At 42.5% G+C, this 26,686-nt stretch overlaps 1 protein-coding gene across 3 annotated transcripts in view; it reads right to left on the reverse strand.

Annotated features, from left to right (window-relative positions):
- FNDC3B (fibronectin type III domain containing 3B) overlaps nucleotides 1–26,686 on the reverse strand; it is a 203,903-nt gene that overhangs the window by 36,842 nt on the left and 140,375 nt on the right. For 2 of the 3 annotated variants that reach the window (XM_075761547.1, XM_075761548.1), the window contains exons 9-21: nucleotides 26,294–26,353; nucleotides 23,352–23,490; nucleotides 22,918–22,971; nucleotides 14,596–14,720; nucleotides 11,805–11,979; nucleotides 11,125–11,211; nucleotides 8,235–8,373; nucleotides 7,584–7,655; nucleotides 6,948–7,066; nucleotides 6,012–6,117; nucleotides 4,529–4,701; nucleotides 2,270–2,383; nucleotides 3–152 (exon numbers count right to left, since the gene is read on the reverse strand). In XM_075761547.1, coding sequence (XP_075617662.1) covers nucleotides 3–152; nucleotides 2,270–2,383; nucleotides 4,529–4,701; nucleotides 6,012–6,117; nucleotides 6,948–7,066; nucleotides 7,584–7,655; nucleotides 8,235–8,373; nucleotides 11,125–11,211; nucleotides 11,805–11,979; nucleotides 14,596–14,720; nucleotides 22,918–22,971; nucleotides 23,352–23,490; nucleotides 26,294–26,353 — 1,513 coding nt within the window. The remainder of the gene's footprint in view (nucleotides 1–2; nucleotides 153–2,269; nucleotides 2,384–4,528; nucleotides 4,702–6,011; nucleotides 6,118–6,947; nucleotides 7,067–7,583; nucleotides 7,656–8,234; nucleotides 8,374–11,124; nucleotides 11,212–11,804; nucleotides 11,980–14,595; nucleotides 14,721–22,917; nucleotides 22,972–23,351; nucleotides 23,491–26,293; nucleotides 26,354–26,686) is intronic. The other variant, XM_075761549.1, reaches the window with a different exon arrangement.

The following is a 26,686-nucleotide window of genomic DNA, read 5'->3' on the forward strand; positions in this document are numbered from 1 at the left end:
ACCTGTAGCCTGCAGCAGTAATGCGCTGCTGCGGACAGCTCACTTATTTCAAAACAGGTATCTGTGCCATGATATGCAAGTTGTAGAGACTCCTCGTCTTCTCCCCACTCTAATCTGTATTCAGAGATGTCAGCACCAGAACATTCGGGACTCTGCAAGACAAATATTTATGTGGTTCAATTCAGAAACGAGCACTTCAGGTCTCCATGTTTCACCGGGTAAGGAATAAAGTACATGGAAAAATAACCACCCCTTATTTTCAAATTAATACACCATCACTGCTCCAAATGGAAATGCGCTGAATTAGTGTTCCCTAATAGGTTACTGAAATAGGCCAATTCTGCACAAAAATTACCTGATAGAAATTCAGAGAAATGAGAAAGTGTATGCAGCTACTTTGCTTTTCATCAGGACACTCAGAAATAAATTGTCTCTCCACCGGCTTGGCAGAAGCACAACCGTGGAGAACACAAAAAAGCATCAATCTAGTCTAGCCGCGTGATCAAAACACAGCTCTGGAAGAGAGCTGGCCTCAAGTCTGAAGTAGTTACTCACGTTACTGAGAAAAGAACAACCTCAACGAGCAAGGAGCTCATCTGAGGTTTCCAGTGAAAGTCACCCATCAAGCTAATGGTGCCAGTATAGGACACGGGAGTGTGGACCTGGGTATATTAACCTCCACAGAAAGACTCCTACGGGATCCGTATGTCCTCAGCAACGCTTTATCATCCTGAAGTCTAGGGGAACATGGAATAAATGCCTGAAATTTGCTGGAGATGAGCTAGCGCAGGCGTAACAGCACAGTTCCCAAAAGGAAGTACTTTGTGTTTTTACCAGAACTACCTAGAGCTGTTCGTGTGGACTGAAGCGGCTCAGGGAATCACTGCTCTACACGCAGAAGCGCGGTCTAGGATATGGCAAAGACTTTGTGATTATGGCGTGCGAGGTCTCATTTCCAGTGAAAGGACCCAGAGCATCACTGCTCGCCACAATGACCGCCCCGCACACGGGCTTCTCTACCTCTGCCTCTGAGCTTCCAGCTGTTTCAGTAGGAGCATTCAGAACAGCTAAGCCAGCGTTTTACAGCAACGTGTAAAAAAGGCACGGTAGGCACCACTGTGCTCTACAGTCAAAAACCTCCAGTCCTTTGCTGTTCAGCCGTCATATTCTTATCAGGCAAAAAATGATAGACTCTTTAAGAAAACATAACCACCGCAAACCACATTACTCCTTCCCCAGCTTCATTTTTTTTAGTTAGAATAAACAAATATATCCTGCATATAAATAAAGAGTCTACCAGAAACGCTGCTGTATTGGCTCATAGTTGGGGAGAGCAAATGCCCGTCGATACTCTCCGTTAAAAGCAGCATTTAAAAGCTTAAGCGCAACTTCTAGCTCAGCATCAACAAAGTGTTGCAAGAAATATTAACAAATAGCCCCAAAACTGCAAACATACCCGTTTCATTATAAAATTAAACTCAGATGATGTTTGTTATCTAGAGATGTTAGCACAATCGATTTAGTTGAGCATCTCATGAACATTAATAACTGCTTCCTCAACAGGGGCATCCTTTTGTGGACGGATCCGACCGATGCAGGGCTGGAACAACTGCTAGGGTTTCAAAGAAAGTCTGTAGCAGAACCACAGCCCTATTGCTCCATATCACAACTTCTTTTATGATAGCATCCATCCTTTCTGCCTCAATTACACAACTTTTTTTTTTTTTTTAATGACATCAATCAACCCCTCAGCATTTCAGCTAAGATTTATTTTTAAGAGTCCAATGTCTAAGATCCTGGAGAATGGAGAAGGAATGCACACAAGCAAAATAAAAGTAAATATTTGGGGAAGAGACAAACAATTTTTGAGGGAAAAAAACTACATCGTAAGCATTTCTGCAGAATTAATTTCCTATCAGAGACTCCAGCTTCAGCCAACATCAAATATTTGCCTTCACAATTCCACCCCAGGACACTCTGACATGCTAAAAGCTTGCAGAGAGCACTTCTAACCGGCCAGGGGTCTATCATCCGACGCCAGCGTAGGAGGTCTTGTGTCTGAATCCTGGTCTGGATGACTCATGATCAACTTTAAGCAATTCTTTAAAGAAAAAAGTAGAGAAGATGATTTTCTACAATACGGTTTTCTTGCACACAAAAAAAGCTCCAAACCAGTGAATAGCTCTCAAGCTAGCTTTCAGTTTTGGTGGTGACCACGTTAGTTTGGATAAGCAAGATGGAAATTAAACAACCAGGGCACCTGACTTACCTCCCAACTTACAAGGACACGTGTGTCGGACAGAAAGGAGAGGGAAGGTGCTCTGCACTGCCCGGGCGGTCCTGCTGCCGTCGTGACTTCTGTAGCTTCCGAATATGGCCCGTACTACAGGGGAACAAGGTGTCTGTACTTTAACATATACGCGTACACCCATCTCGCATTCCCCAAAGCCTTTTCAGCACACAGAAATTGTTTCAATGCAATTAACTTTCTCAGAGATAGACTGGGCTTTCAACACTCAGCACCAAACACCAGAGCTCAGTATGAGACCGTGTAAAATACTGCAAAGTTAAAATGTGAGATAAGCTCAGGTACAAGCAGGCAGCACGTACACCCTCCTGTGCTGTTGTGAGTGCCGAGAAAGTGTAAGCCACCTCCAATTTACCCAAGAGTGAGAATATTTTGTGTCCCTCTACCTTACCTTAAAGGTGTTCAAACGTCTGTGCCATAGCCTGGCATAACTGGCTTCCTCTTGGGGATATAAGGAGGAGCACAGCAACAGTAAAGCACATATTGGTGTGCAAATCCAGCTTCTTTTATATAAAATGCCTGCCACATGTTAATTATAAAAGGATAGCATGTGATGGAGCCCCAGCCTGGGTTCAACGTGCAGGGGCATGCTGCATGCACGCTGTCATGGCTTAGCTCCACAGGCAGCTAAACCAACTGCTCAGACAACTTCTCAGCCCTTGGTAGGGGAATAATTTAAATGCCTATTAGCAAAAGAAAAGACAAATTTCAAGAGTCTGGAAAACTGGCTTCAGCCAGCAGTGCAAGGACCGGAGAGTGAGAATGATGGAAATAGCCTTTCTGAGGCCACTTGAGTGGGATAATGAAGTTTGTTCAGTACATCCCCAAGCTAATTAGAAATCATTCTGCAGAACAAAGGAACTTCGCTGGAAGCAATGAGAGGAAAAACACTGATATTTACTTGTTTTGGAATGCAATACTAGCAAGTATTAAAAAAATGAGCCACTACAAAGGCTGAACAACACTGAAGTTATGAACCCCAGAAAATCTTTCAATAGGCATGGGTCAGTATCTGTGCTATCGAGAAAGGCTAACAGCGATCGCTTTGTTGGAATTACAAACACTTCAAAAAAATCTCATTTATTGACTTCTGCTGTTTTCTTTGCCTAACAGGAGGAAGAAAGGTGTTTGCATCTGTTAAAGAACACTGTTGCCCTATTTTGCATCTGGTAAAAAAAACCCCAAAAAACCCAAAAACCAGTCCCCTCATTTAACAAAGGGTGGGACTAGAAATGCTTTGCAACTTTAAACACTGTTTTGCCAAAAAAAAAAAAGAAAGAAAAAAGGCATCATATATCCAAAGCTACTATGTAGGCAATGGCTTTCATTCCAGCAAGCAAATCCAATCTCTTTGTGTGTATTTAATTCATTTTTCACAAAAATAAAATAGTGGATATTATAAAGACAAAACAGTTGAAGTCTTGTATATTTTTCTAATACCTAACTTAAGTTTTAACAGAAGTATTTCCCTGCAAATGAGTAACTTTAAACCTTTGTGTTACGTTTGTCATCAAGACTTCCTGGGAACAAACATGTCAATATGCGTGTACTGGTGCTGGGACTGACTTTATAAAAGACCCTTGGAAAGATGCTCTCACAAAGGTAAGCAGAACCAACCCAAATCTCATTGAATCAACAAGATCTTTCAATAGATCTCCGTGGACATCAGATAGATTTTTTGATGTCTTTGGGAAGGTATATCTCCCAAGAAAATCATCATGTAACAAAAAAACTCCAAACCAACCATCAAATCTATAGAGCATGTATTTTTTTTCAAATTAAACCAAAAAAACCCTCATTAAGAATGCAAGCTTTCCTCAAAATGTATCAATACCTGAGTGAAATTTCAGTAATCGTTTTTACACAGTGAAGATTCAAAACAAAAAGAAGGAATGCAGTGGAAGGGGGAATAAACAGGCTCCTCCTTGTAAGCAGATATGACTTCTAGCAGGGATTTTGCACATTTTGGTGCTGCTGATTTTGGCCAGTCAAATCATATTAGTACCTGAAATCTCCTTTTAAAAGAGTACCAGATTCAAAACTGCAGCTCTGCCTCAGAAGTTCCTTTAAGCACTTCTCACTTTATTTTCTCTTTCCCACCTCCCTTCACCTCTCTGATCACCAGCACTAACACAACCACTCTGCAGAATCGCCCATCGCAGGCACAGCACCGCCTCCAGCGAGAAAAAGCCAAAGCACGCTCCGGCATGCTGCACGTACCCCGCCATCGTTCAAAGCTCTCACTCTGAACCGATACGTTGCTCCAGGAAGAAGGTTGCTGATGGTGCACTCCAGATCAGGCCCATGATACACTTCAGAAACAACTTCTTCGGGTTCTGTCATTTCCACGCTGTACTCCGAGACGGGACAGCCGCTTTCCGACGGAGGGGCATCTAGAAAGAAAGCATATCGGTCATTAATAACGTAAGAACGTATGCCAGGAAGATTAATTTTTTTACTTCACATACTACAGAAAAATATATATATGTGTGTGTGTGTATAGATACAGAATCATAGAATGGTTTGGGTTGGGAGGGACCTTAACGATCATCTAGTTCCAACCCCTCTAAAATATATATACACACATATACATGTATATCTATACACACACACAACCAACAAAGATTTTCCTCTTCTATAGATGCCTTACCCACAATATCTCATCCATGTACATGACTGACATTTTTAAAGCAAATGAGTAAAATTACTCTTAGCCCTAAACATTCACCAGATCAGATGGTGCCCTGCGAGGGCAGCAGCTCTCCCAAGGCAATGATCTGTCACCCTGGGAAGCTGTGTTTGATGCCAGGAGGTGCCCAGCTAATTTTTAAGCAAAGTTGGTACTGTGTGCAAAACAATTGTCGGTGAGGCAGGAGAAAAGGTATAGAAAGCTGCACAAAGAATGGGACCAGCGCTGAATACACCCTTTCTGGGACAGAGAGAAATTAGGGGGCACGTGGTGGCTGTCTGACCCAGTCTTGGCTGCTGGCTATGGCTGGACACAGGCTGAGGTGGGTCAGAAACACTCCAAAACTACTACTTATACATGGGATTTCTGGCAAAGCCTCATTAACACCCAATAAAAATACAAACAAATGCCATCCTCGAACTTCATTAGTCACACTGCTAACATTTATGAGATTCTAAATCTCTGTACAATGATCTAAACTCTGCACTTCACTTGGAATGACAGCTGAATTTGTCTTCTGTGCCTGTATCTGTTTTGTTGTATGCACCTATTCCCCCCCAAAATCCTCAATATGTTCTAACTCAAATTTCTGAGAGGAGCCCTATATTAGAAGTAGCAAAACGCTTCTGCTAAGTCAGTATTGCAAAGGAATAAAACAGATCTTGAATCGCGTGGTGTTTTTTCAATAAAAGCATCAGTATTCTAATAGAGCTGATACTCTGTAGTCCTGACACAGACAGGTCCTAACTAAAACAAGAGCGGGAGCAGAGTATCAGGCCCAAAGGACAGCTGGAGGACAGCTGAGCTCAGAAACCCAATGCAGAGTCACAGCAGCCGATGAGAAGCCGCACCTCCAACTTGTACAAACTTTCCTGGACTTTGCTTCATACATCCTAGGGAACAGAATACACTGCAACTTTTCACCAACTCCAGCAGAAATAAAAGCTAAGGCAAGTTTAGCAACTAACCATCAAGATGAAAGCTACTCAACAGCGCCAGGCTCCAACGGCTTACCCCATTGCAGCTGTACTTCTTTGTGCTTCGGCTTCCCCAAAACTCTTGGTGGCCGGCAGTGACCTGGTGCAACACTTAGCGTACGGACAGGTAAACTTTCAGAACACTGGAAGAGAACAGGAGCTGAAGTTAGCTCTCTGGTACCATCACTGCCTACAAAGCAAGGCACGATTAGAAAGTGGCACGAGAAATTGTTTTCTACAACAGCCACTTAAGAGAAACGTATTTAAACGATAAAGGATAAGAGACGCTATTAAGCACGTTACTTACAAATGCCATTAACAGAGTTCTTTCATTAGCACAGTCAAAACTGTAGCACAGGAAACTTGATGGCTAATGTTGTGGGGCTCTAATTTTCCTTGTTTTTAAAATAATATCAAGGCCTAAAAGTACTCAATCATTTAAAAAAACCCCAAAACCTCAAAGCAGGAGGAATAAATGTGTAGGTACTGAAATGATTTTAAATCAAAGAAGGGAATGACAGGAGTCCGTGGCTGGAAGATGGAACCCAATAATTAACAGAAGAATTCAGCCACATAAAAGTGGATTAATTGTTACAACAAACTGCAACTTCACGCACCAGCTTTGGTCAGTACAGGCTCATGCAGATGAGTCTGTGGCCCTTCTCGAGCAAGCGGCCAGATCAGATAAACACGATGGTCTTTGCTAGCATAAGTATAAATGCCTACAGATTGGTTTTGAGGAGACAATCTCACTAAAGTGCAATCTGCATGAAACCAACCCATCAGGTACACATAGAAATCTTCTAAAATATAGCAACTTGCAACATAAGATTAATTGCAATCGGTGTAGTTTTACTGTGCTACAGGAAAAATAATCCACTTTCTTTTTCAAACAGAAATCTTTTACCAAAAATAGCAGCTAAATCTCTGAAAAATATAAACCCAGTAGTCCTTATTGTTAAATAATACTTACCTGGCTGTGTCCGCCAGTGCTGATACAGCATGCCCGGAGTTTATACAAAGTGCCTGGTTTCAAGTGAGTACAGGTATATTCTGTAGCCGATCCACTATATGCCACTTCCCATTGATTTGCTAAAAAATGAGATATATCCAAGTTTAGAGAAGTATAATGCAATAATTTTACTAGTGTCTAGGAGGAAAGAAAATCCTTAATGTGGTCTTTGCAAATTATATATATATTTTGGGAAAGTCATTAGTGTTAATATTACTACGAATATTATTCCTGCTTAAAGACATACATAAACATAGACACATATACAAATATATATATGCTTACAAATAGAAATATTTCTAAAATATATTAAAAATATCAAATCAACCAGAAGGTTCAGCCCTATAACTTAAAATTCCACCATCCTAGAGAAAAAGAGCACACATTAGAAAAAAACATAAAAAAACCCTCCCCAAAACCCAAACCAAACTATCCCAGGAACCCTGAAAGTTTTACAGCTGTGAGTATGTAACTCGGTTTCAATCATATCTGCAGCATTAGCGCATTAATGATAACAATAATAACAGTCCAAAGGGTCAATACGTCTTTATAGTAGCCAAAATGGACTGAAATGGAGAAAACTTGTTTCAAGTTTACCTTCCGGACTTCCTTGAGAAATCTCCAACAGATACTTGAGGATCTCCGAACCACCATTATCCTGTGGAGGATCTGAAAAAATAAGGCAAGGTGTTAGTAAATCAAGATCAGGAGTGAAATGTAACAAAAAGATTACAGAACTTGTTTCTGATTCTGCTCCTTCTCCTCCACAAACTCCCCCACACTAACTACACCGAGGAATTTATAGCAGAAGCGGGTAGCAGGTCATTAGTTTTCAGCGTGAGTCAGAATAAGGTGGCTGGATAATGATGCTACAAACAAAATGTATGGAAAAAGCATTGAAAGAGATGCAGCAAGGAGGCTTGCCCCTTCGATACAGGAAGCAGCTGGAATGATGCTGCAATGGGACATGAAATGGTGAAAAGCCTGAAGATGCACTTGAGTGCAAGTGCAAACTAGTCAATAAAAACAAACAACATTTTTGATTGTGAAAACATTAAGAGCTTCTACACATCTTTTAAAATATTAAAAAAACTTAAGTTCTCAAGCTCTTCAAACACATTCAACTTTGAAGTGAAGCAGTATGAGAAGCAGTATGAAAAATCTAAGTTCTAATACACATTTACATAATTTTATTTGAATTTATTATGACCCAGAAAAGCTCTGTTAGGACAAACTGAACTGGCTTACCCCACTTGACACTAAAGCCATGAGATGTTATTGGCCCCTTAATAACAGGTCTGGTAGGAGGTCCTGGCCTGTCTGGGCTTGTTGTACAGACCAACACTTCACTGGGAGAACTCTTTCCTTCCACATTAGAAGCAAACAGCTGAAAGAAAACCACAACAATTTCACCACTGTTTACTGTAACTGCTTTTCTGACAGTTCCGCGTGAAACTTCTTTTAGTCATTGCACAAATATCATTAAGCTGGAAAGCATGTCACATCCCAACAAAGTGTGTGGGATGCTAACAGCAGATACTAGATCGTCACGTTGGTTCTTTACAAACCACACTGATTTTTCCCCTCCCTTTGCTAGCAATAAATCACGATACATTTAAGATAAGAGCACTACTGGTCTTCCCTTTCAAAAAAAAGTCACAGAGCAACTTGCAGTTATTTACTCATAAAAGATGAAAATGAAGACAATAACCATGCTGGTTTTGTTTTGGAGGCATTTCAAATTGCTATTTAAAACAAATTACTTCGGAGTATCAGTAATCAGACAATCAAAAGCTTAAGTAGCATGACATGCAAACAAGAAACCCGTAATCTGCAGCCACTGAAACGAGCAGGATGCGCACAAAGTAAACTGTCTCAGCCAAATCCTTCGTCTCCACTGAAGAACATTATCTGCTGACGTCAGGGAGAAGGTTGCTCAGCTGAGAGAAGACATGAGGACCTGGCCAGGAGACTGAGCAGATCAGAATCATACAAGAGACCCCAAATCGTCCAGTGTTTTATGGCTGCTGAAAGCTGAATTAGCTCATTCTAGTCTCTGGGACAAAGATCTGCTGCCAAAGAAGTGAGTAATAAAATATGTATTATAATTGCTAATTGTAAATATAAGCTAGCAGGAACTTTTCCACTTGGGAAGCTCTGCTGTTCTCAGAAGCAGTCATTTCTATCCTGTCTTCTAACACAGGCATCTGAGGAAAACAATTTGCAATTTTTGAGGCCAAAAAAAGTATCTGAGGTTCTCTAGCTCACATGCTTGATTTAAATAGGTCACTAAAGCCAGTATCAACTCCTCCATATCATCTCTTGGTTCTTCTGACTATCCTCCAATTTAAGACATCTTGCCATGAACACCAGACACACGAGCTAGACAAATATCCCAGTAACAGCTCTAGGGGATCAGTCTGAGCAACGTTTATAAATTCCCCTATTTATACTGCTAAAGATTGCACTAGCCTGGCAGGAACTGAAAATGCATATTAAATTGATTGTTCAAGCAGCATCTTCAACACTTTTTCAGAGCCATGGCTTCCACAACCTAGAGTCCCCCATCCTCTTACTAGGAATGAAAATAAAACTTTCTTTGCTTCCAGGTTTCCCTTAAATTTCCCCCTTAATTGTTTATTATTATTATATAATTTGGGGGTTCACCAAAAAACCTTTTGCCCAGGTTCAAAGACGAGCCTAGAACTTGCCAGATAGCCCCCACAACAAGTTTTAAAACCCTGCTGTGATCCTAGCGTGTCTGTGTTTGCTTGTGTTTGGCTGTTTTGTTTTATAGTTTTGGGGATCCTTCCCCAAGTTCCGTAACCAATTAATGCTGGTCCGCATGCAACGAGGGAATGTCTCAGTGCTGTGTCAGACCAGGGTTGTGCTTCCAGCCAGTGACACGAGGCAACGAGTTTGCTCTGCTATCAACCCAGTTTTGTAAAATTCATGTTTAGTTTGAAAGCAGAGCCGCAGAGAAGCGCTAACCGTCCTTCTCCTTCGGCCGGCCACAGCAGCTTTTACAGTGCTAAACTAAAAGGCATTGTCTCCGAGCGACACCGCAACAACTTCCCAATTCTTGGAGTAGTTCTTCATGTAACTTCACAAGGTCTTCTGTCCCACAAAGGAATATATGCAAGGTGGTTTTAAGGATTTAAATGAGTCTTTGGGTAAAGTTATTTTGTTGCTCCTGAATATATTAAGACCTACAGAAGCCAGATGTTTTTGAATTGACACAAACCTATGGCATCCTTCTCTCCCTGCGCTGTTTACAGATGACATGAAGCTGCTTCCAGACACCATTTTTGTTTGGCAACGTGGGAGCACGACGGATGTTGGCTTTACAGCCAGCTCCTCGCCATCTCCAGAGGGACAGCAGCGCTCCGGACAGACGGCACGGCCAAACGCCATCTCATGGAGCCCTGCTCGGCTCCCAGCTCCGCAGGGACAGACAGCCACACCGCAGCCCATCTGGTAAAAACCACACCGTCTTCTCTGCAGCAGCGGTACCCGGCGCTCATGTTGTGCTTGCCGGCTTCAGTAGCAGCCAGGCAGATGTCTGAGTTTTGTGACTGCAAAAAGACTTCAAGGCATCTCTTCTGGGGGGTCTGTACTTAGGAGCACCCTCAGAGCAAGAGATACCACCACTTGCTAAAAAAAACCCAAACCAGCTCTGAAATTAGCCACATGTACGCATCAGATGGAAAAGCTTCAATTTCTGCGTGTCAGGGGAAGACAGGCCCCTGAGCTAGGGAAGGAAGCTGTGCTCGCTGGGCTCCTGACCGCGTTTTCACCACTGTGTAGAAGTGACACTGGTTTTGTGACCATGGCTCAGGATTTTGGGGAGCAATGCAGCCAACTACAACCACCTCAGGCCCTGAGCCACGCTTTTACAACATCACGCCTGACAGCACACAGTGCCAAGAACCATGCCTGCTTCAAGAAGGCCGAGCAACAAGCATCTTCTGTAGTAAAAGTGAAAATACAACTTTGGTTTCATCTATGAGGTCTCAGTATAAAATAGATTTGTATTTGATAGCTCAGTTTTGCAGGTAGTACTAAAGTGTCCCTACAGTACCTGGAAAAAACCCAACAGAGAAAATACTATGTAATGACAAGAGAAAAAAGATTTTACCCTGAATTTATACTGCGTGCTTCTTCGGAGATTCTTCACAGTACAGGCTTGCTCCTCTCCAGTGTACTTTGGGTGAAACACGCTATCCTAGAAAAAACAAAACCAAATTCCCGTAACTGAGGAGTCCAAGGAAGTGCTCTCTGTGTTACAGTCTGTAGCTCGAACACATTACAGCAAAGCGGCTTTATGGTCAAGTGCTTTTTGAAATTATTATTATTATTACTTTTAAGCTGCAAGGCCACAATAATTTTCCTTCTAGAAGGATGGTGTGACTGACCTGAATAATAAAATTTTGCTGTAAAATGAGCACAAAAGCAATCGTGATAGTTTACCACGTGTAACGAACGGAAGTGAGAGATGACAGAGCGCAAGCCCACCACGCAGCGGCGAGGAGGACACGGCAGACTGAACTGTGTAAGGACAAGCTGCCCTGTACCTTACGGACCCCTGTGAAGCTCTGTAAAGGTATCGTGGATGACAGTACAGATTTTTAGCTAAGGATTATTCACAGTTCTGCTGTGGAGCAGAAGAAATCGCACAGCTCCATCCTGCCGAGCACCCAGTGCTCCTAAAAGACCCCCCCAAAGCAGCAATCCACAGTCTCCTCAGCGATCTCAAATTAATAAATGAAAATTCAATCTTAAGTCATGCAGTATAGTTTATAGTAACACGGTACTTACATTATCTTCTTCCTGAATTTCCAGGGTGTAGGAAATCACTTCCTCTGGCGTACATCCTTCTACTTTATTCCACTGCAACGCGATCCACGTAACGCCAGCTCGAACAAGCCTTGGTGCAGAAGGGGTCTGAGGAATGTTACCTGCAGTGTAGCATACCACCTCCTGGCTGTACCCACTGCATAGGGACAGGAAAGGAGAGAGAGGAATATTAAAAACCCAAAAAACCCCCAGACAAAACAAAACCCCCAAACCTCAATGCATTTAGAGAAATGCTTCCTATTTTAATCTAAGCAATGTTAAAATTGCCCAGGTGGAAAAGATGAGCACCCAGTTATGAAACGCCAGAACTAAGAATAGAAAAAAATGAAGGACTGTAAGTGTCCTCACGGTCATTTTTACAGATCTCATCACAGTTATATTGGAAAAAATAATATTTGATTGTCTCAAAAATATTAACTTGCTAGTAACTGTGAAGTAGAGCAAAATCTCATTTAACAAAGAGGAACTAAACCAGAGGAAATAAAGCCCCAAGCGTCCAACTTTTAGATGTCGAACGTGAGATGTAGTTTCCTTCTTTTATAAACTCAGAATACAACTTTTATTTAAGCTACACCTCGGAAAGCCAAGTGCTCCAGCAAATCTAGTCCCACTGTTTCAGACATCCCCCTGCAAAGAAAGCAGGGAAAATTTATCCAGTCATGACCACACAAGCACAGCATCCCACAGGAGCTGTCTGGTGCAGGCACAGATATCCTCCAACTCTGGCTCTACTCCTTTCCGACTTTCCCTGCCCAAACTTCCCTGCATTTGAAGCTGTGCATAAAGCTGCTCTTTTGCACAGCTCAGGTTGCAACCAGAGAGAACATCCACGGCAGAGGAGACGCCTGTTCTCATCTCGTCTAAATCCCAGCACATCCCAGTGCCTTGAAACGTGACGGGCGGTTGTGTCGAACAAGCGTAGGAAGAGGTCTCTTAAAGCTCCGTGCAGAATATGTTATGTACAATGGATATTTGAGAACACAGGTTAAAATGGATGGATTTTGGTGAATTTTCAGGAGGACAACATCAGAACTCTCAACTGGAGGTAACGTACTTGCAATTTTCAAATCTCTGTTTCCAAAGCACAAACGTATTTTGTTCCTTAAAGTCATCACATGAATTTAATAGAAAAAGGAGATGTGGCTTTTTGTGTGAGTCTTCTTTCTCAAAAACCACGTATCTGTTGAACTATTCTTATAGTTAAAAAAATCCACCTACAACTAACACCTGAATGAGACAAAAATAATCTTAAATGCTAAGTCCAATAGCATTACAACCAACCAAAACCATCTTATGACACAAAATGTTACATGACATTATCATGTCATAACTTTGAGTGCTGTCTAGAAAAATAAGCCATGTGCTGTTGGTGCTTATCTCACAGATTAACACAGAGCAGCTGCCATAAAAATAGTTCTTAGTTCACCCCCTCCTCAACAGCCGAGGAAAATAGAGAGAGAGAGAGAGAGAGAGATAGAGAAAAGGGGGAAGGAGGGGGGTTTGAAGCATGCCCCAAGATATTTTAAAAATTTGGAATCTGGCAAAGAAGAGATGCCAAAACAGGGAACTTTGCACGAAACTGGCAGTCCCCTCCCTGTTACACTCAGCAGCTCCAGCTCAAGCCTCCCTCTCTCTCCAGATCAAGTATTATTATTTCAACAGGGAGGGAGATAATCTTGCAAGAGGCTGGCAAAAGGGAGTCTGTGCACACATGAACAGTCCCAGTGCATCTCAGAGGGAAAACACAAGAACGTGAATAAAGAAACTTTTAAAAGGTACATATTACTAAGAGGTTTATGTTTTGGAAGAGAGAACAATACAGGAATCTCCCTCAGCAAAACACATTGTTACATATCACTAGTGTTTCTTTTTCTGTCCTCCTTGTAGTAAGGATTAGATCCTGTTTAGCTAAGAAGGACAATAAAAGAGTATACAAGAGCACTGGATGTTTAGCTTCTTCACAGCTAAACTTTTCCTGGCCCACCTTCCTTCCGTGAGCGCAGGAGCACGCAGCCCCTGCAGCACGATGGCTCTTTGGGCACGCTCCGGCCCTTGGCCGTGTAACGTTTTAGCCCAGTGCTCCCTAGCAGCTCCCGGAGGACTGCAGTACGTCTGATTTCTCGCCATCTTCATTTCAGCGCATCTGTTCATGTGCAAAGGGAAGCAAAACCTGAACCCCATCCTTGCAAGGTCCCCAGTTTGTGCCTGTCCTCTCTCCGTCCTGGTGCTCTCACCCTTCTCTCCCACCCCATCAGCCAGCCCTGCCAGTCCTGCGGAAGAAGGAAGGGACTGTACTGCTGCAGAGACAGAAGGGCTTTGCTTTACACCAGAAAAATAAATATATCAAGATTCCTTTCAAAATCTGTAACTCAACTTCCTCTTGCTTGTTTTTCTTGGTTCACAGAGGTCCCTAGTGGAAATTTTACATAACAGATGTATTCTTTTTGTATTAGGAATAGACCACAAAACACCATTTAACACCTCAAAAGGAGCCTATCTTCTTAGGCTAACCTCATCGTGCTGAAGGTACACGGCGATTCCCTGGGAGGTGAATGATACCACCAAGGAAGGTGCGACTTGCTCTAAAGCATTAATAATAGAGCAAATGTCAGATATTTAACTCAAAACTGCAAAGAGAAAAAACAAAAATCTCCTCAGAAATTCCTCTTTACACTGTCATTGATAGTTCAACTTTTCAACTACCACTTTTTCTCAAGGAAGAATCCTCGGGTTATACCTTGGGATAACTTACCTAGTACCGATGTCATTCTGAGCTGCTAATCGGAAGGTGTAACCCAAAGCTGGACAAAGCTTAGTCAACTTGCAATGCTTCTGGCTTCCAAAGTAACATTCTCTGAAACCACTGTTCCTTTTTCCCTAGAAAGAGAGCAATCTGTAATCGGATAGCTATGAAACAAAACCACGCGGTGCTTATTTTAAAAAGAGATGTTAAATGATATTAGAATTAGATGCTTTCATACAGGCACTGTGCAAAGAAAGCTGTGGAAGCCACTGCCAACATTGCTACGCTACCTAAAATAATACAGATCAACGCAGTCAGTCAGTCTGCTGTCAGATTCCTCCTCTCTTCAGATTCTTATCTTGATGAGATGTATCTACAGCTTCTGTCATCCTACCTGAAGTGCAATTTAGCCTACTAATGAGTACCAAACTCCAAATCCTGCAAATTAAGGGTAATATTAATCTCTGAATCAACCTGGTCACGGGAGCACAGGAAAGCTGCAACCAACGTTTCTCACAAGCGCTACCCTCTGCACCTCAAATCCCGCTCTCTATCCCACAAGAGGGCTCTCGCTCCCCGCCGGCCAGCCCACGGCCAACCCCACCGACTGCCGCCGAGCAGGACAAGCCTGGCTGCAACCCTCTGCTCCGCACCGTGCCCTCGAGGGCAAAATAGATTTCCTCATTGCAGAGGAATATTTAACGTGCCAGGTTCTGTAGCCATCCCGCTGCTTAGAGCGAGCAGCGTGTGGTGAGCAAAGAGGATTTGTTGGAAAGTGTGCAACTTTGGTAAGACACTCTGATGCCAGCGCGGTGTTTTATGGGAGGTTCACATCAGCCTGGAGCAATGATGAGCCCTGACAAAGCCAAGATGGGGCAGCAGCAAGGGAGGGTATCAAGGCACCTCTCTGGCTCCCAGGTCCTTCCTCAGGTACATCAAGTACAAAGCAGCACAGCCAAGGACAGGGACACTCAGAAGTTCTCTCCCTCCCCACAACGTTTAAAAAGAAAGGGGAAAAAAAAAGTTTTCAATCCAACCCAATTTGGTATGCCCTAGGGTAAAAGCAAAGCCAAGCTTTTTGCAGACAGACAACAAAGAATAATTGGTCTCACCCTATGCCACATGCGGGAAGCAGTCACTTTGAAATCTTTCAGGACAAAGGGCCCGGACCGTTCAATTCTACACAAATAACATCTACTCGATTTGAAGCGGTTTAAAGGAGGTTTAATTTCAAAACCTGAACGCAAGATTAATGGAGAATAACATGCAACGCATCCCAAAACACACCAGAAGAGAAGCCTGCCAAAGCACACGCATGTGCTCAACCTGGCGCAGGAGACAGAGTTATACCCATCTCTGCAGCTTCTGCTGGTACCAGAGCTCTGCTATGCCATTTATTATTTCTGGCACCTGCTTCTACAATTTTTAGTTTTTATTTTATCTTGGTAAAATTACCATCTGTCTATAGACAAGACTACTTATGTCACCTGATCTACACCAGCTTGACAGAAGACACGATGTTTCTACACCTAAGCAGACTATCAAGAAAATTATTTATACAGATGTCCCTCACTGCAGCCATCAACCTCATCTGCTGCCTGTCAATACATCACTTCATCAATTACATCAATACATCACTTCATCATTAAAGATTTCAAAAATGCCCGAATAGTACATATATTTTTCACTGGCCCATTCTCCAGTCCCTATCATTTTCCACCTCTTTTCACTCGGATTGCAACACAGAAGGAAGAACTCCATAAAATGTTTGCAGTAAATCTCCAAAACGTGTTTATCAAGCTAGAAATGATCGTGCAGACCTCCCGCACAGCACAACAATTTGGAGGCACTGAAGAGACATTTAGCACACTGGCAAACAGCCATAATTTACTTTTATTTATACAGTGTGATCCTACACTTGTTCTGGAACTTGGTTTTATACACAATCTTCAAGTTCACCCACCTGCTCCAGCTGTAACATTACTGTACGGCTCAAGTAGCTTAAGGGGTGGAGCTGGAAGAGAATCATGAATCCTAAAGCAAAAGTCTTTTGCAAATGAGAAAACTTTTTCAGATCTAAAATCTCTAGAGCTATACGATAAAACTCCTTTTGGACAAAAATACTAGGTCACCATACTTCCCAGCTCAGTAATATCATCTGTAAAATCCAGATTATACAAAACCTAATCAGTAATCCTATGCTTTAGTAAAATATCCATTCATCAGTGCAGGACTACCAGGAATAGATTTTTCCTTTTTCCCTTTGCAAACTCTATTTTATTGGTTCAGCTGCATTAAATTAACTCTTTAACGAGTTCACTATTTGTAAACCATTTGAAAACATTTAGCCTCTTTTTGTTTTCTGCATAAGAATGTATTTTTTTTATCATTTTCCTATGTTTTTTTCTCCAAGAGAACAAAGTGACCAAATGCTGAGCACGTGACCGACAAATAGCTCAACAGCGACGGCTGACTAAAAAGGCAAGTCATGGAAAATCTCACCTGCAGCACAATCCCTGAACTGAGAGCAACGGACCAAGAAACTCCAATTTGTCAAACTAGTGGGTTAAAACTTTATAAAGATAGCCAAATATTTACGTTATCATCAGCTTTAATAGCAGTACAAATTCTCAAATTGTATATATTTTTCTTCTAGAACTGGTATTGTACATTCCCCAGACTCGCTCAGAGACCGACTGGTATTCAAATTACTCAGACTGGCTGGTATTTCGGACGCTATTGGCACTAATTGGAGAGGCTGGCCGATATTTCTAATTATCCTGGCATTAATAGCCTGGAAATAGTCTCTCCGCTCCTTCCCTCCCAAGATTTATGAAAGCACTAATGCTGGCATAATTATAGACAGGAACAACTGGCAGGCTGGTACTGGCTGCAACCCAAGAGTCTTACAGCTTTCCCAGAATCCTGCTCCTATTCTTTGTACGCTCGGCATCCAAGTTTTAATCCCTTAAATAATGTTTCGTAAGTTGCTTAAAATATACTGTATCATTTCCGCCAATGCTTCTAATCCACAGATTTTGGAGGGAGAGCAGACACTGTCTGGCTTCTTCACTAGCCCTGCTTTCTCCAGCCCGCCTTCCCTCTTCTTCACGAGGACGACCCAGACTGTGATGATCGTCAGGGCCTGCCCGAGGAAACAGGAACAATTTGGCTCAACAAATCCATTAGAACTTGCACAATGCTCTAACAGAGCATTTTAATGCAATTTTTAAGAGTTTTGCTTGCTATTTCAGCTATATTTCAAGCTACACACTCCCTTAAAATAGAGCTTAAGTTTCTCTTGGAGGTAGCGTTTATTGAGACAAGGGTTACGAGACTTTAAACGGGTTTTGTTGAGCGCATTCCCTGCGGCAGGCGGAGTAACGAAGCACGGGAGGAGGAACGGGCCGCTGCAGGTGCGGAACTGGAGCACAGCCCTTTGCAAGACCTCACGGCAACGGACCGGAGAGAAGCTGCCAGCATCGGATCTGCAACCAGGAGGCAGCATGAACTTCTGTGTTTGGTTCATACTGGCGATAAAAAGCACCAGACTGATACTCAGTCTGACACAGAGCTGCGGAGCAAGCTGTCACCAATTACTACAACTTGCTCTAGTATCTCTGCAAAGCATTTACTGCGCAGGCTCCTATACAAGTGACTGAATTTTCTATAGATACAAACATTCGGCAGACAGAACAGGATCTATGAAATGTCCCTAAAATACACACAAACCCTGATTTTATCCAAGACTCTCCTCTTGCCTGTCTCCTAGGAGCGGCACAGGCACAGAACAGACCGAGAGGGCAGGAAGGTGAACACGCACAAGTCCATATATCCGAATTCAGTGAACCATCACTGAGATGCATGGCGCAGATAAATAAGCTAGTATAAATAAGCACCTCTCTGCTAGCCTGGAGAAGTTTAAAACTTTGTGATGGAACAAAATTATCTCCATTTATCTCCATATATGCTTAATTATTAACTCTCCATCACCAAATCATTAAATAGTGTGGTATTGTATCTGTCTCTCCCTCGAGCAAATTTGAATGCGATGCTTGCTGGATGAGAATTCAAGGTGCTTCTGAGTTACGTACAAAACAGCGACACACTCTGCACGAGAGGAACGTCCTTGTCCCTGGCTCAGAACAGCCCTCCGCTTTCCCATCGAGAATGAATCGGATACTCACGCTATCGTTATGCACAAGAAAAACATTTATTTACTACCACTTAATCACAGAATGATCAATTCACATCTAACTAGTAACAAAGGCCTGATTCTTACAGCAGTGCCAGCGGCATTTTTCAATGCAGTTACAGTTTACCAATTTTGATGAATGCTGGCATCAGGAGAAAGCATCACCTCCTTTACAGCGCTGTTTTCTGTTCAGTATGTTTTTAATGCTATTTTTTCCGATTAGCCTTTTGCTTACCCTGAATAATCAATCCTGGCACAAAGTCATCAACTGACTAGTTCAGGTTTGTAAGTTCAAAGTGTTCAGGTTTGTAAAGTTCATGGAAGAAGAGCCAGAAGGTGGACTTTTCCTTAATTACTGCTTTTAACTGATTTTGCTGCCAGACTACTATTGCCAATCCCGGCACCTGAGGTGCAGGCATGTCCAGATCCTACCACATCCCAAAATACCCAAGGGGATGATCCTAACTCCTTTGAAGTCAATGGAAACTTTGCTAGCATACATCCAATCTATCCGAGTGACAATTCACTGAGCAGATCTCTTACTCTGCTGTTAAAGAATGAAGATCATTCTCCATGGTTCTTCATGCATTTTAAGTTTATTAGCAAGGCAATACAACTATAATTCAAAGACCTATTTCAGTACTGAGAAATAAAGTATTTGTTTTTTCTAAATAACATGTAACGCCAGTCACATTACAAAGAATTCAATCCAAATTGGGAGGGGAAAAGGTGGAATAACAGGAATAGCTTTATCTATTTACTATTTTCCAGGGTCTGCAGGTCAGAAAAAATCCCCACGACTTGGAACTGAAGAACAAGAAGTTGGGTAGGACTGGCACATATTATGCAGCATAACCTTCTCTTCATCAAAGTAGGTCAGAATACAACACACCTAATTCCAGTGAAGAAACAAACGCAACTTATTCGTGTTTCACCTAAAGCTCATCTAATGAGAGAAAATTTCTGAACCATAGATGAGAAAAGACAGCTAAACCAGAGAATGGGAACAGTACCGTGGCTGTTCTTGGCAAGATACAGTAAAATAAAACCCCACCCTGCCTCAACCCCCTTTCTCCAGTCCCTGGAGCGATGCTCCAGAGGAGCGGGGACCTGCGGAAGGTAGGTGGGGTGGCATGGGGCTCGGCGAGGAGTGCTGCACCCGGGTCCCAGGCAGACCCCCCGGCACCCAGCTGGCACTGCAGCACCTCAGCCCTGCGGGACTCCCCAGCTGCATCCAGGGAGAGACGAGATGCTGCCCTCTTGCTACAGCTTACCACCTCACCTGATGCTAGGGCCGTATACATGCCACTTCTGTCATTTTACAGCAACAGTTTATTTTTTGCATATACAAGTGATGCCACCTACGCTCCTGGCTGCATTTTAGATGCTATAAACTATGCCTCTGCACTGTGCAACCAGGAGGGACTAGCTGCCATACTGCTGAGCACCTGCCACGCTCCAAGGTCAGAATCGCCCCAGAGAGAGACAACCCGTGACCCACGGCGGGGAGCGAAGGGGCTGCTGGAGCCTCTCCCTCGGCGGGAGCGGGTAGCACGGCTCGAGCTGGGGGAACAGCCCAGCCTGCCCGGGATGCAGCCGGACACGCTCACCACACCACCTCCACCACCGCCCACGTCTCCCGTGCCCGATGCCAGTTTTGGCTCTACAGTCTGAGGCTGCAGCCTTTGCGCAACAGCTTTGCAGGACCTGCACGGCGCTTCTGTGCTGCGAGGGCTTTCCGTGGCTCACTCGCACACTATCCTTCCCCAGGAAGGGACTCAGCTTCTCAAGGCAGACTGCCATTTTAGGGGTGTTTTTCTAACTTGATCATCGGATAGATTTCTTGTTCTCCACTCATGCAAAGCCCCCTCTGCTCTGCAGCCACAATTTAATTTCCTTCTGATCACTGATTTTCCCATGTTTATATTTTATTCTGTGCCCTGTAGCTAATGAATGTTGCTCTAGCTGAGATCTGGCAGAGCATTCGCTGTTGCCTGGCAAGCATTCTCCTTTTCCCTGATGTATTTATTTCTTGATTTCACCAGGACACAGTGTGGCATTGTAACAAAGTTGGTGCTTTTGCTCACGTTGAGTTTACACAACCAAGTGTGAGGATACAGGGCATGGCAAGTGAATTCTCTTTTGTCCTTGGGTGCCGTAACTCCGGTAGCTAACAGCACCCTATGTCGGAGGCACAACTTGCAATGGCACGTGAAAAAGGGAGCAGAACCGCTTGCCCAGCTCGCCATCGCAGGTACATGATGCTCCTGCAGATGCAGGCACACTTAGCCTGTATCATCAGACTTTTTCCTTAATAAGCCTTAATAGCAAGTTTTAATTCAGCAACTCAAAATTGCATTTCTGTCTCATACTGGAGGAAAAAAATTTTCAGCAAAGCTACACCTGTGGCATTAACTATCTCACAACCGGACAACTCCATTTCGGTCAGGAGTCACGTCAAACCACTGGAGATGTCCCAGATTCATTTGTGCAGGGCCATTATTCTTTCATCTTTGCTGGCTAGCTATCTACTGGGATCTCAGATTTCAGGATCGTTACTGAGAAAAACAAGGTAATTAAAATAGACAGACTAAGGGAATCAGGATTCCTTCATTTTCCACCATTGCTACACAAGCCAGACTGAACCAAACCACTTTTGCCTTGTGAAAAACAGACATGATGATTCTTTCTGAAGACAAAACTCCAGGTATATATTCAGTATTAAAGGGTTTAAAGGACAAGAGCATTTTAGAATTGCCTTACATACATCCCAAATTACGACTGGGCTCCATGTGGACAAAATTAACATCAAAAGTATTAATGCACTGTATTAATAGTCTGTTGCTGGTCTTTCTTCTGATAAGACCTCCTGTTGCTTCCCTTCCCTTTGCAGGCTGGAATCATTCACATTTCCACTGCTCGGTGCTGTTACGTTCCCATGGCTCCAAGTTATTAGGAGCCTTGCAAGAGATCACAACGGCACAGTCAAGGTGTCACAGAAGGTGTAATGGGATCATCCTGGCCCATCCTTCTGGGGAAATGTCTTTTTAATCTCCTTCCCCAGACCTCACACTTCAGTGACAATCTTTCCCCTTCCATTATGCGGAAAGGTACAGCAAGCCATTCTGAAATCATTGTTTCATTTCAGTTCGGTGGGCTTCTCATCACCTAGACCCCGCCTGCTGTGATACTGCATACAATAAATGTTCGCACAGCGAGCAGTTCCCAACATCCAACACGGAGCAGAACGATCTGGGAAGACGTTACTAGTGAAATGATGGAAAACGAGTCATAACAGAATATTCCCTTTAGAATATTATTTTTAGACTACTAAAAACCTCAAGAGACGTTTCTCAGACTGTACAACTAAACACCCCTTCACACTCTTCATGTCCTGACTCACCAGCTTTTTTTTTCTTTACGTTGCCCAGCCGCCTTCTGTCACCCAATACATATTTTTTCCTTCAAAGATGATATTCACTGACTCACACTTTCTGTAGAAATATGGCTTGCACGACGGAAAGGAGGCATAAAGGAATTGGGGGACGGAGGGAGGAGTCGCAGCCAGAACCCCCTTCCAGCAAATACTCCACATCTCTTGCTTTTGGCACTCTCCCTGGCTGCACGCTGTTCACTAACGATGTAAGATATTTGGGACAGAGAACTTATTTCCTTTCGTGTCTAGAAGGGGACTAATTGCCACTACGTAAAGGACACTTATTTTGACCCTGTAGAAAGGGCTGCAAGATGATGTCTCTTCTCCTTTGAGGCAGGAACAGCATTTTATTCTGCACTCAGCATCCAGAAGAAAGAGATCACGAACAGACCTCTAAGTTACATCACAAGTAATTAAATAAAAACTAATACTAATTAACAAAGTACATCAAACGAGTGATAAAAAGTTTAAATTTAAAGAGTTCAGAAGTAGAACATTGTCTCTGAATAAAACGCACTGAATGAAAAGTTTTCCACCCACTGCCCCTTTCACCTTTCCAACTCTTTGCCTAATGCCATCAGGATTTCATTTGCCTACTTCTGCTCTCCCCTGTATTTAATTATTTTTCTTTCCTCAGTAAATCCTTGTAAAGTCTGAGTGCCATTTATCTATGTATTTATTTCAATTAGTTACTACTTACCTCATCCCACTCCAGAAGGTAGCTGGTGATTTTTGAACCATTATCAATAGGTGCCTATGAACATAAAAAAAAACCAAAAACCACATAACAAAAAAAAACAAACAAAAAAATCAACAAAAGGTGATTTGGGGAATAAGAGAAAACTATTTCCCCCCCAGGCAAATGACTACAGTTTAAAGTGAAACCAAAGCCTGGGGTTTGCACAGAGCTTGGCAACCTCTTAACAAATAGCGAGAAGAAGCTGGACATAATGAAACACATACATTTTCAAAGTCAAATCAGTGCACGGGGAGGGATTTGTCAGAGTACAGCAAGTTCAAGTCCCTTACTGAAAAAATGACTGTCTCAGCTTGCAATTATTTTCAGTGGTTACGCTCACTGTCAGTAAACTGTATTTTTTCACGGCTTGCTTGCCCCATCCAAGCATTACCTACCTTCCATTGTAAGGTCAAGGAGCTTTTGGTCCTGTGTGAGGGTTTGGGTGGGAAGGGACACTCTGGTGCTGAGCTGTGAGTGGTGAAGCTTACTGGCTCTGAGCAGGATCCCTTTACCGAGTTGCACATTGCATATACCCTGGAAACAACATTCACACGGGTTATAAATTTGCTGACAGTTACAAGTTGAGACAGCGCTGCTTCAGCCACAATATTTGACTACCAAAGCATCCACGACACCGTCCACTAATGACAGATTTTTCACAGACCAGTGGCTATCGTTATTCTACTTCACTTGACAAGTATGCAAAAAAAATTCACAGCCGAAGAGGAATATCACAGTGTTTTGTGCAAATACTCCCACAGACCACTGAGTTATCATCATCATCTTTTCTTTCCACTCCTATTTCCTTGCCTATTGCCAGACTTTCACACACTGTGCTAAAATCCTCTTCACAATACAACAGAAAGTATGAAGTCAGGAGAAGAAAGTAGAAATTTCAATGCCTAGTTTACACTCGGTTCAGATGTGCCATGTTGAGTGGTGGTAACCGCTGGTCTCGTTCCACGAGTACAAACTCACGGGTCAACACTTAGTGGACCTCTGTGAATTAGAACTAACACAGCTCAGGAACATTGCTCTGATAAGCTAAAAATCTTCAAAGCAAATTTGATTTCAGGCAAATCCTCTATATATCAGCACAGAGGGGGATATACAATACCAAATAATGTGGGAAAACGAATACAATATAATTGAGCACTTCCTCATGAGGTGCTTTTCTCTGAAAAATTAATGATGTTATTTTTTCCCTTCACATTTTCCACCCAGCAAAAGAAAAGTGCAAATTGGAAGTCTTCTACTCGAAAAAAATGTTCAAACCACGACCAGACGATGACCTCTGAGCCGGCTGTAGCTATTGTGTACTTGAATGTAGAGTTTAAGAAAGGGCAATTTCTAAATTTGTTTTCAGTAGATAAGAGTAATTTATGTACAATGGCCACCTACGTAGAATCAAACCTTTTGGGGGAGGTTCACAAGAACTGCTGTAGCACTGCTTTACCCATCAGCTGTTAGCAGTCAGGAGTGAAAACAAATGCAATTAATTAATTGAGTCTGCATCTGGCAAGGGGTACCTACACATAGCTAAGCATCACGCACCAATGTGGAATACATCCACACAAAAATGAGCTTAACGAGCATCTTCGACAAGTCGCAGAAACACTGCGCACAGTCATCTCTGAAGGTACCCAAGTAATACTACTTGAAGAAAGGCAGGTGGTGGATTCAGAGCGAAACAGGTTGTCCTGGGTGCCCGGGGCAGGAGCAAGCAGAAGCACTTGTCTATGCAGAGATGAAGCCCTGAGAGATGCTGCCAAGGTTAGGGAGACCCAAGGCAATCTGCCGAGTAACCACTGGCCCCATAAATTTCTTTACGTAACAGATTTATTTCTTCAGTCGTTAATACATAACACAGTTTCAGTGAAGAAAAAAAAATTGTCACAGAAAGCAAACAGCCGGCCTTTTCAGTGTCAGTTCCCTCCACTACGAATGCAGGCTGCTGCTTTTTAAGTCTGACTTTTCTATTTGGCAGTCACTTCTTTCTAAACAAAAGCTATCGCTAACTGTTCACAACCAATTTATAATTTGGCAAACCTGCAGAAAGGCGGAGGGACCTGTAGGTAGGGAGAAAGAAGTCAGCCAGGACACAGGGCAAATGCCCCCAGCGCCCCTAAAAATGGCACGGGATCTCAACACCACGCTGCACATGGCAACCGCTCTGCTGCTTGAAGCTGGCTTTAAAAGTGATGCTCAATTGCTTACGGCAGGAAGCTCAACAGTGTTTTACAACCTTCTCCTCCTCGTTACCACCCAATTGCTGCTAGCAATTGGGCTGGCACTTCTGCCCAACCTGGGAGCCTGGGTCTCTTACTTATTTACCAGAAGTTACTTCTGGTCTTGTGCTTCTACTTGAAAAGTTCATTTAAGGGCTCCACTAGAAAGTATCCTTAAAAAAAAAGAAGCTATAATATCAGAGCAAGCCAGACAGATTTTGGTGTTAGGTCTTTTTTAGAGTGCAGAAGCAAAGTGTTTGTTCTACAGAGTTTTACAAACAGTAGCAGCCTTGATGTGAAAAGGCACGCCAAACCAAGCCCTTGTCTGGAAAAACAGAAGGAAACAATAGACAGGAGTGAAAGGATTTTTTTTTTAAAAGGATATTGAGCACAAGCGAACAGGATGTGAATTTGAAGCCTTGGTTCATAAGTGAAGTCTTTAAAAAAATGCAGTATGAGCAGGTAACAACACAGATGGTGTTTAAAATATCAGGGAGCAAAACTGAGAATGTGTTAATAGTTAATAAATGTGTAAAACACATTTTTAGAATCAAAGAGAAATATGCTGTGAAAATATCAAGACAAGCCAGTGTGAATCCTTTTTTTTTTTTTCTTCTTTTTGAATAAATGCTGAAACAACTATGGTCAGATGGATCTGTAATCAGTAGATTTGTTCCACAAAGCAAGGAGTATCTATGAAGAAACTATGCTGGAGTACTTTCAGTGCTAGCACAGCTATGTTACAGCAACTGAAGAAAAGCCAGTTGCTTGAGTCAAAGTCTGAAGAAGCTTGACTTATCTCACTTTCATACACAAGCACTTCCAGGCCTGTTATACATACAGACAGAAATAGGGATACATAGATGTCTTTTTTCCTCTTATTATAGCAACATGACCACAAATGTGTTGTTCCAAAGGCACTCTCGTTGACTTAAAGTCTGAGATAAAAACTATCAGAAAATATTTAAAAGCCGCTGAAAAAACACCTGCAGAGGTGACCATGAAATTCTTGAGCTACGCTGTACAGTTAGATAAAAAAACTTTCACATTTATTCTCATATAATTGCGGAGTTTATATTTAAGTGACATTCATAGTCGCACTAACTCACCTGACGTGATAATCTGTTGCTGGCCTAAGGTCTTTCAGGTTATATTCTAATTCTTCTCCACTGCAGGGAAAAAAACCCCAAACCCAACAAATCAATAAATTATGAAGAGCAGTATCACACTTAGCACAGCTAGTGATTTTCCAGTGACTAGCGATTCTCTCATATTATGATTTGAAAGAAGAAAAAAACATCCCACCACAGAAAAACAGCAGTAAACAATATACCAACAATTTGTCAATGCACTTCATGTTTCTTGAGAACTTTATAAAGCTCAGCATAGATAACAGAAAAGCAGTTAACATCCCAATGTATACAGTAAACTGGCTACATGGGTTTATTTCAATGCTATCCTTAGATTTTATTGATAGTTGCATAAAGCTCATTGTGTTTTTC

This window comes from Balearica regulorum, chromosome 9, assembly GCF_011004875.1.
Source record: "Balearica regulorum gibbericeps isolate bBalReg1 chromosome 9, bBalReg1.pri, whole genome shotgun sequence".
Classification (NCBI taxonomy): Eukaryota; Metazoa; Chordata; class Aves; order Gruiformes; family Gruidae; genus Balearica; species Balearica regulorum.